The sequence below is a fragment of the Camellia sinensis genome, chromosome 11 (genome assembly GCF_055761805.1).
Source record: "Camellia sinensis isolate YWXY chromosome 11, ASM5576180v1, whole genome shotgun sequence".
Lineage (NCBI taxonomy): Eukaryota > Viridiplantae > Streptophyta > Magnoliopsida > Ericales > Theaceae > Camellia > Camellia sinensis.
The window spans coordinates 34,892,946-34,903,912 of NC_138971.1; the positions used below are offsets into that span (position 1 = coordinate 34,892,946).

General features: G+C 33.7%; 1 protein-coding gene across 1 annotated transcript; it reads left to right on the plus strand.

The window, feature by feature from the left end:
- Window positions 1-5,848: 5,848 nt before the first annotated feature.
- LOC145802252 (putative late blight resistance protein homolog R1A-3) lies at window positions 5,849-8,907 on the plus strand. The gene is made up of 2 exons (XM_082894935.1): window positions 5,849-8,801; window positions 8,900-8,907. Exons 1-2 carry the CDS (start codon window positions 5,849-5,851, stop codon window positions 8,905-8,907), a joined length of 2,961 nt encoding a protein of 986 aa, XP_082751061.1.
- The last annotated feature ends 2,060 nt before the right edge of the window (window positions 8,908-10,967 follow it).

Sequence of the window (10,967 nt, forward strand, 5' to 3'; positions counted from 1 at the left end):
TCACTAGAAATTATTTGGAAGCATCAAATTTTGATCTGAATGTGTTCAGCAACCGAAATGTTACTAAAAGCAACCCTCAACTTATTCTGTTAAACAATGCCAAAACATGTGGCTTGTTAAATTACAGATTTTCCCCATTTCTCCTTCCCAAACCCCACATTTAAATAAATAAATAAAAACCTTAACCTTGAGTTAAGTTATGCCAAAGTATTGTGATTTTGAAACTCCAGGCTTGCATCTATGAAGGCATAATTTCTTCTAGGAATATAAATTGATACGCAGACACATGTGTTCCACCATGTTAGTGCTCTACTATTTTTGTCGAACACATACACAACACCCATTTTGGAGTGTCTATGCTAGGTAACAAGTATGAAAGCCAACCTTGTAAAACTTACAATATTTTAACCTTGTAAATGAAAGGATGGGAAAATGCAACAGGAGCAGTTTTGTTATAGCCTGTGGAAGATAATAGACCTTTTGGTGCTGGTGGCTACACAGTCGCCTCCTGCTCGAGCAGTGCGTAAGAGGCACCACACAAGCACTCAAGGAGATCACACGTAAACTCCTCTATTGAGAATGCCGCCTCTCCGGCCTCTTCCAAGAAAAAACATTACAATCTTCCAAATGCTTGAGCAATTCAGCAAGTTTGAATCATGACACGATATACTAGGAGAAAGGTGAATCATTGTGATTACATTTACATAGAATTTTTATTTTTTTTAACCAATTGATTTTCTAGTATTGATTGAAACATAAATTTCTTGTAGGGTGTTGCTATGGGCAATTTGCCATCTTGAAGCATAAAAATAAAAATAAAATAAATAAATAATTATCATGGTCAAAGTTGCTATAAAACCAGTCAATCCTAGATACAATAGCTACTTCTTGCAATTATAGTTGTTTCAGATTCATATATTGTATATTATCACCAACCTTGATGTAGATGTTGTGTGGAGAGCCTAGGGAAAATTCAACAATATCAAGATAGTTGATAGTTTCGAATATAAAGTAGAAGAATCATACAAATTATGCAAATCCAAAAGACAGAAACGATCACACGATACCAAGATTTATGCATCCACAAGCAAAAGGAATGATCCATTATTTATAGAGAACAATGCTCCAAAAAACTACAATGGTGACGAAGAAATCTCTCACAATACTCACCACTGAAATATAAGTTCTCTCACCAAATCCAAAATCCTCTCTACAAAAGTCTCACGTAAACGAAGTTCCAACCAAAAGACATCAAGAATAAATCTCACAAGGAGACACCAATAGATCCAATTAAACTTAACCATAGATCCCTAGTAAAGAAGAAAGAGAGACAAAAACAAATCCCTACCTCTCTAACTCACTAAGAACGAGAGATAAAATCTCAACAAATCAAGACTTTGAAGAAATTGCCAAGAATCTATGGAATACTGTCAAAACAACCTCCAAGAGGCTCCGAGGATGACAAAGCTCCACCAAGATATGAAGTAGAATGCCAAGCAAAGATTCACAAAAATCTTCCAAGACCAACGAAGACGGATCCATCAAAGAAAACCGACCAAAGGCCAAACCAAAGACTCGAAGGCCTACCAACAAAACCGCCCATGGCGTCTCCCAAGGAACTAAAAAGTCAAACTAAAGATGTGAAGGTCTTCACATATTTATAGCCAAAATAATCATCTTCCTAAAGCTAATCCAAAACAAAACCGGTTTCCTTCTAATCTAACCTAAAACTAATTAGGAAACACCAAAGCAAAGCTTTTAGGGAGTACAATCCAAGTCAAATAGGTTTTCCCACAAATTCCAAACTCAAACATACAAAGAATGGGAGTCTAGTTACCCAAACCAAGTAAAATACTCTGTTTAAATTTTTCTAAGGCAGCAAGCTGCGCCCCGATGTATGTGCGGCCAAGCACACTCGAGGAGTTCCTAAGTGGACCAAACTTGCACCTAAGCGCACGGAGACGAACCAAAAATGAGCCAAATTAAACAATAGTTCAGTTATATTAACTTTATGGTTATATCTTTTGATTATTCATTTGACTCTCTCTCTCTCTCTCTCTCTCTCTTTTTTTCACTGGGCTACACTACAGGAGTATGAAATTTTGATATGGTTGAGATTTCTTCTTGTGTAATCAGGTTGGATGGGGAGGTAAAAACAAAAGTGCTTCAACTGAAAATAACTATACCAAATCAAACTAAACTAATCTTTTGCCTCAATCAAGTAAGGTTAACTACATGAATCTTTTTTCAACATTTCACTCTACAATGACTATATGCTCAGCTAGAAAATAACTTAGTCTGTGTCATGCTTAGTGTTTCACTTTTTACAATTGATTTTAAGCCCGAATAAAGAGAATGGTTGTGTTAAGTAGTGTGACAGTCAAAAACAAAATTTGTCCTAACAAGGAGAATGCCCCTTCGTTCTTTCCCCATCTCCCTACAACTTTGTTTAGAAGTTGCCATTTCAGCATGTATTATACCTTAAATGCACCAGTGAATAGATAAATAAAAAATCAAAGACAGAGAAGAAAAATCTTTATAGTGTCCTCCAATTTTCTCAAAGAAATGACTAGAACCATTGTAGGTACTTATAATGCCCTAAATATTCTATACAGACCCCAATACTTCCAACTATCAAGCCTATGTCCAATATCCATTCACTGTCAATTATAGCTTTTCATTTTGTGTCAAAAACACTGTTCTATACAATGCATTGGATCAGCAGCTTTTTGTAACTAAGAAAAACAGAATATGAACTAAAAGAGGTTCTACAAGTTCCTTCACTACCAGTTCACAAATAAATCAACAACAATTCAATAATAAATTAACAACAATTCAATATACCTGAAGGAAGCTCTATAATCTACAATCAACAAACTCAACAAATTCTGTCTAATCCCACAAAATTTTCAATCAATAGGCCGAATCATTCAACCAAACTTTCCTTAATCACACTGGTTTCTACACCCAACACTAATTTCATCAAAACCCAAAAAGACCCAAATCCAAGCCCACTTTCACTGCAACGATTGACATGAAAGCTTCTTCATCTCAGAACCCGTCTTCTTCTTCGTTTTAGTTTATAAATTTTTGGAATTGAATTCTGATATCTTAGGGTCTTCATTTCAGTGAGACGAATAATGTTGGGGATTGACTTGTTTCTACTCTCTCACTAATTAGCTTTTAGAAAAATTGAGTTCTTCAGCACATTTAATTTGTATTTTACATTGCCACCTTGTTTACTTCTTCAGTGTGTTGTATATGTTACGACCCAACCCCAATACCCAGGGGTTGGATGTCGCAACTAGTTGATTTCTAAAGTTACCAAGGATTAATTCTGAATTGAAATGAATTAATAACGCAGCGGAGTAAAATAAAAGGTGTACATATAAATATTTATTATACTTAAAATGTACATTGGAGCTTTTATTTAATTAAAAAGAGTCAGGCAATAATTACAAATAAATAAAAACGAAACAAAACACTGTGTTTATTCCAAGCTCTAGTTCTGCTTTATGAGGTAAAAAAAACTCCTCCCTAAGTTTCACTACCTGAATGGGTTTAACAGCTATAAGTACATGATAGAGTGAAAAATATTATACTGAGAATATAAGTTATAAAAGTCACCATGGATAATTATTTAGGCTACATAGTAAATAGTTTGGTTCGAATAAATAAATCATTTTAAATAGCAAAAATATCATGCAGAAATCATATAAGTAAAATAATCATAACCATGGTACAAAACATAACAGAGGGTCAATGAATTCATGACAAACAGAGGATTACTAAACTGACTAATCAGATGGCCAATGTTATTTAAGTTCCCAAAGGCATGTGACCTCTGTGATGATACTTATAAAACACATCAGTAAATATCAAATCTCCAAATTATAAACATTTTATATCCATGGATTTCCCTTGTAAACCAATAGAGTTCATAAAATAAATAACATAATTGAAATGTTAATATAATTTATAAAGCATGATTTACAAAAAACAATTTTACATAAAATAATTCATTGTTATTCAAGGTATAATACAACTCACCTAAATAACGACTCTTATTTTATTTTTATTTTTTTTGTTACAGGAAAATCTTCCTCATCTCTCGCAGGTCCAAGGCAGTGCCCCTTACAGAGGTCACTAAGGTGTCCTGTTTTCCGTTCTGAGTCAGAGACTATAACCTGAAAGCTTGTCCTGACCTCTGAAGACAAGTTTTGCTTAAGTTAGAACTCGCGCAACGAGAGAACTTTGAACCCACACCAAGTACTGTAATAACAACAATTTAAAACTAACCTCCTAACCAAGGGAGCACTTTCACTATGCTAATTCCTTTCTCCCTTGGTCACTTCAACCTCCAGGAATTCACCTATTTATATAGGTGATTCACTTAACAAGACTTGGTTCAAGTCTCTGAGCACCACTTATTTGCCACCCCTTATTGTTTTCGTCCTTACCACAATTCAAAGTTTATCCAAACAAATAGCTAATTATCCTAAAATCCAAATATTAAACTAATTGTATTACCATCCTTCTCTCTCTTTTTCTTTCTTTCTTTTTTGTTTTCTTTTTTTTTTTTAAATCATAATGACCCCTAACTTAAATTAAATTATATTTTAAGTATATCCAATATATATATTTTCTCTAATCATAATTAGTTGATATTAATGCAGAGTTAAAATGAATTAAATATTTGGGGTGTCACAGTATATATTGTTGCGTTTTCTCACACTCTGTGAGATATATACCTTGGTGCAAGGTTGTTTAGAAGATAGAGAAAAAATAGTAGTTTATCCTTCATGGAGGAAACGCTTGTTGCTCGAGGGGTTTAGGAAGTAAAATTTTTGGATTATCCTTTATACATTAACATGTTGGGCCTAGGGGGTTTTGGCTAAATTTCCCAATTATTAATTCACGGGACTCATATTCTATTATTTGATTGTAATTTTTGTTATTTTGATTAGATTTCAATTGATATTCTATTCAACAAAATTTACAAATTTTTTAATCCTACAACTAAATATTAAAAAAAAAAAAAGGCTCAATTAGTACATATTAATGTGTGTTTGAGAGAGAAAATATTAGGTACGCATCTAACCTTTGGCATAGTGCACAAAGCAGTTACCCTATGACTTAAACTCATAATCTCAAGGTTATTAGATTAAAATTTTACCATTAAATCAATGGTTACCCATTACCCTACAACTAATATACGAAACAATTATATAATTGCAATTATATACTCTCATATATACTGCAAAACAAAATAGACAAAAGATAATTATTTATCGCACTAATCTAACGGAATAACTAATGTTTCACGAATCACATGAATGGTTAATCTGTTCACTATTAATTATGCTAATCAAATAGGACCTTATTGAATTGCCACAACCAATTTCCACCACCTCAACCAAGTTATTGATTCTTGGAATTTTCTTGATTTTTTTATTTGTTTTTTCCACGCTGATCTCTGGTGACATTGGGGAGAGGAGCACCAGCGGAAGTGAGATGAGATGAGCTAAAGAGTAGTGGTAGTTGGGAAAGTGGTGGTGCATAAACATAGGGAAATGAAGTGTGGAAGCGTGATGGGAGGAAAAGTAATGTTGTTATTTCATGACTCTCGTTAACGGAGTTGACTTTTGAGGACATCGGTGGAGCCGGTGTTATATTTTGTCAAACTAATAGGCCAGCTACAATTTAAGCAAATTGTTAGAGGGGGTAAATGTAATTTGCTTAAATTTTAGCCAGAGTCAACATTTTGGATGCCACAAAGTCTTTTCTGATCCAACTCCATCTTCAGAACACAAACTTGAGAGAGATAGCAGAGCACCGAAACGGGGCAATGGAAGCAGTAAACAATTGTGTCTTGGAGAAACTGATCAAAAAAATGGATGAGTATGCGAGAGAGGAAGCCAAAGAAAGACAAAGACAAAGACAAAGAGAAAGAAAGATAGAGAGATGGAAACAGAGAGAGGGATTCGGGAGGGAGATGGGTGAAAATTATTGTGTCTTGGAGAAACTGAATCATCTAATGATCAGTAAGGCGTGCAATTGGACCGCAGATCAGATTGATCATATCGACTCCTTTTACAATAGGCTAAGATTCCTAGCAATCATTCTCAAGGATATGGACGAGAAGCAGCAGCAGCAGCATGAGCTGAACCATGAAGCTAAAAGCCTGCAGATGCAAATTTATTATGTGATCTGCAAGACAAGACAACTCATCCGTTTTTTTTATGTTCATTTTCCAGGGCAGAGGGACATCAACAACAACGGTGACAGTTTTTTTGATATTTTATTTGGCATAAATATCATGGAAGAGATTAAGACGATCGAGGCAAAAGTGCTGCAGTTTTATGACCAGATAAATCAGATCCAACTCCTCCTACGAGATGATAAAGATTTCAATGATGGAGTCCATTCGTCAATGTCAATGTCAATGGAGAGCAGAACCATGGTAAATGAAGAAATTACAGTGGGCTTTGATGATGAGGCGTTGACTGTAAAAGAGCTACTTGCTGGAGGGAAGAAGCAGCTACAAATGATATCAATTGTTGGGATGCCTGGACACGGTAAGACAACTTTAGCCACAAAACTGTACAATGATCCTTACATCACACACTACTTTCATATTCGTGCATGGACCTATGCTTCTCAATTACCCAGAAAAACAGATATGTTGTTGGACATTTTAAGCTCTGTTAATGTCGTCTTTACCAATGAAATTGAAAACATGACCAATGAGAAGCTAGGCGAAAAGTTGTACAAGCAATTAAAAGGCAAGAGATATCTCATTGTCATTGATGATTTATGGGATATTGGTGTCTGGGTCGATCTTAAAATGTATTTCCCCAATGACCACAATGGAAGTAGAGTTATGTTCACTAGTCGCCTCAAAGAGTTGGCTATGCATCCCTCACCTGATTGCCATCCTCATTGTCTGCGTTTTCTCACAGAAGAAGAGAGTTGGGAGTTATTACAATGGAAGGTGTTTCAAAATGAAAGTTGCCCTCCAGAACTGATTGAAATTGGGAAGCAAATAATGAAAAAATGTGAAGGGCTTCCACTTGCAATTGTTGTAATGGCAGGACTTCTTGCAAAGGACAACAAGGCACATGAGTCGTGGGAACAAGTTGCCCGAAGTGTAAGCTCATATATTGTTAGTGATCCAAATCAGTACTTGGACACACTAGCACTGAGTTACAATCACTTGCCTCGTCACTTGAAACCTTGCTTTCTCTATTTAGGAGCATTTCGAGAAGACCAAGAAATCCCGGTGCAGGAGTTAATTTGGTTATGGATAACTGAGGGGTTTATACAAAAAATTGGGCAGAAAAGCTTGGAGGAAGTAGCAGAGGATTACTTAATGGATCTAATTCAGAGAAGTCTGGTAATTGTTGCTCAAAAAAGGTTTGATGGTCGAATTAAAGTATGTCGTATGCATGATTTGTTGCGTGATTTATGCTTGAAGAAAGCCAGCGAAATCAATTTCCTGCGGCGGATTCACAATTATAAAGACGCTTCTCCTTCTTCTTCTTCTTCAAGTAATTACGAAACAAATAACCAACGCCGCTTGTGCATCCATTCTTACTTCGCACCAAGATTTGGTGATTGGCTCTTAGAACCTTATTCCCCAACAGTTGTTCAATCATTATTGTGCTTCAGAAATGAGTTTCAGGAAAAAATGAGTGGCGACGACAATCTGTTTGGTGATATGTGCTCGTTGATTTGTTGGACCTTCAAACTTCTTAGAGTGTTGGAAATATGCTATAACAATGCCTTCTTTCCAAGAGAATTAACACAACTTGTTAATTTGAGGTATTTGACAATTAATTTGAAATATTCCTGTGAATTACCGCCATCAATATCCAATCTCTCAAACCTAGAAACACTTACCATTATTTCTACACAATGGTGCAAGTTTATTTTGCCATGTAATGTTTGGAAGACTACAAAGTTGAGGCATCTTTATGCTAAAGGAAGAGCAAACTATGATGTGTCATTATGTTCTGAAGAAGCAGTAATGGATCACAGCCATCCCTCTATATTAGAAAACCTACGAACCATCGCAAACTTGAACCCTTGTGGATCTATTCAGGATTTATTCGCAAGAACTCCTTATCTTACGAAGTTGGGAATTTGTGGACATCTGTTGTCATCAGATTCGGAGAATTTGATGTTTCCTAAACTAGAATTTTTAAGACACCTTGAGACTTTGAAGCTACACAACAATATTTTGCCCAGATACCCAAGTGCTCTCGGAGAGGTCAAGTTCCCTGCAAATATTAAAAGGGTAACCTTGAAATCTACAAGGCTAAAGTGGGAGGAGATATCAGTCCTTGGGATGCTGTTACCCAGCCTAGAGCTTCTCAAATTAGAATGTAATGCTGCCTGGGGATCGCAATGGGCAACAACTGATGGTGGGTTTCCTCGACTCAAATTCTTGAGACTGAGGAAACTCAATGTCGAGCAATGGATCACCTGCTCTAGTCACTTTCCAAGCCTTCAACACTTATCGTTGGAAGATTGTCAAAATCTCGAGGAAATACCATCTAGTTTGGGGGATATACTCACTCTGCAGCTAATTGAGGTAACCTTTTGTCATTTCTCTGTTGAGGAATCTGTCAGGAAAATTAAGGAAGAGCAAGAGAGCATTGGAAATAATTGGTTGAAAGTGCTGATTAGTCGGGATGCTGGCCCGGATACTCGATTATCAAAAAAAAAAAAAAAAAAAACAGAAAAAGGAAGCAACAATGGGGCCTTTGAGTCAAAGTGTAATGATACAACTTCTAAAGGTATTTTTTTATTTTATTTTATTTTGTTTTATTTTATTTTATTTTATATCTATGTTTAATTTTTTCTTTCTCATTTTGGATTTGACCCTACATAACAGAAAAGTAATCTACCTTGTATATATAAACTAACCTAAAACTCATGCTATGCACAGTCTCAAACAAATAATTAAAATTTTATCTTAAAAATTAAAGTCATAATTTTAAAATTTAAAAGGAAAAAATAGTAAAAATTATGTGAATGAGTTGTTTTCATTTAAATTGCGCTAAAGTCATGTTTTAATTGTGTTGTTATTAATGTTTTATTTTAAGTATTAACTAATATATATATATATATATATATATGTCATTACGTCGAGATTAGTCGAGGTGCGTCACTCCTAAGGGGTGCTGGCCCGGATACTCGGTTATCAAAAAAAAAAAATGTATGTCATTACGTGGATTAGTAATATTTTAGAGCAAAAACATTGAATGAATTATAAAAATTACATTTAGCATATAAGATAATATATACTTTTATATTAGATTTTCTCAAATGACATAACAACTAAAATTTTTAATTTACAATTACATAATAAAATTCATTTAAAATTTGTTAAAATTGAAAACAAATTGGAGAATGAATTTTTTTTTTTTAATAGAAAGAGTAAGCATTAACCCCTATTCCCAAGCCATCCAAAATAAGGTCATCTCTAATTCACATCAAGCTCCATCTCTAAATCATTTCACTCCTCTTGTTAACCACTTTTCAACTCGTGTTTTTAGTTCCCTTCCTAGACACACTTTTTTAATTCCCCTTCCCCCAATTACCCTTACAATTTTCAATCTTACAATCAACCTCTAATTGAACTTTGTTAGAATCTATACCGGCCATATTCTATGATCTTTATCCTCATTAACTAAACTAACCCCTTGTAAATAATCTCATCAAATGGATTATCTTTCATGTGATTATAAAAACATGGAATGGTTAGACATGTGGTGCAAGGTTAAAATTAGGTCAACTATTAAAAATATGAGGAAAAATATCAAATCAATTAGAAAATGGCTAAAAAACATGTCATTTTCACTGGGTCAAGTATGTCTTATGTTTGGTGTAAGTTATTTCTAGCATTTGATGCAAGTCTTTTATGTGTCAGACTTTCATCCAAACGATACGAATATATAGTGCACAATTTTTTAATTTGCCTCACTGATATCTTAAAATATAAACCTAAGGTCGGACGTAAGTTTAATTGTTCACAAACTGAATATTACAACATTTGTACCAACTTATCTTAACCCTATTCCATTTAATACCTTTTCTTTGTCCTATCCAACACTGTAAACCAACATTTTTTACTTTTTAGTTTGAAAATTAATTGATTTAAATATCTTAGCTATAATTAATTATATATATAAGAGAAATTAGTCTATACATAATTAAAAATATAAATCTACAAATATTGTCTAAACGTATAAAGAATTTTTTTGATATAAATCATTTTGTTAGCCAATGTCTATATCATGGATAAAAATAGATAAAATTCTAATTTGTCCTTAATATCTCTGAATTGAACTGCTTAGACCGGTCTTAGACTTGTTGAACCATTCAACTTATAGTTAGTATTAGAAAATTATGTGTATTTAGAATTTTACCTAAATGGTAATTTTGTAATCTACTTAAAAATTTATGAATTTTGTATTTTCAATTAATTGTTCATAAATAAAAATTTTATTGTAAAAATAAGTGAAAACAATAACTATTGTAAGCTGGGTAAATTACACTCACCTCCCTTGAGGTTTTTGACAATTACATTGGCCTCTCCTATTTTTTCCAGAAATTAGACTGACCTCCCTTGAGGTTTATTTTTGATTTGCAAATTCCCCATTTTTGTTAGTTGATTGTTAGTTTGACTTTTTTTCTTTTTTCTTTTTTTTGCGAAAGTTAGTGGTTAGTTGTTTGATTATCACATAAGGGGTTTTAGTTTGATTTTGTCTTTCATTTGAAGTGATTATCTGTAAATTAAAAATAAAATAAATCAATTAATTTTAGACAAACAAATTAATATGAATTATTAATGGCAAATGAAAAATACAAGATCTTCTATGTATTTAATGCAATAAATTTTATATATATATCTATTACATATATTAAAAGCAGGTAAGTGTGGTGTAACACATGGTGTT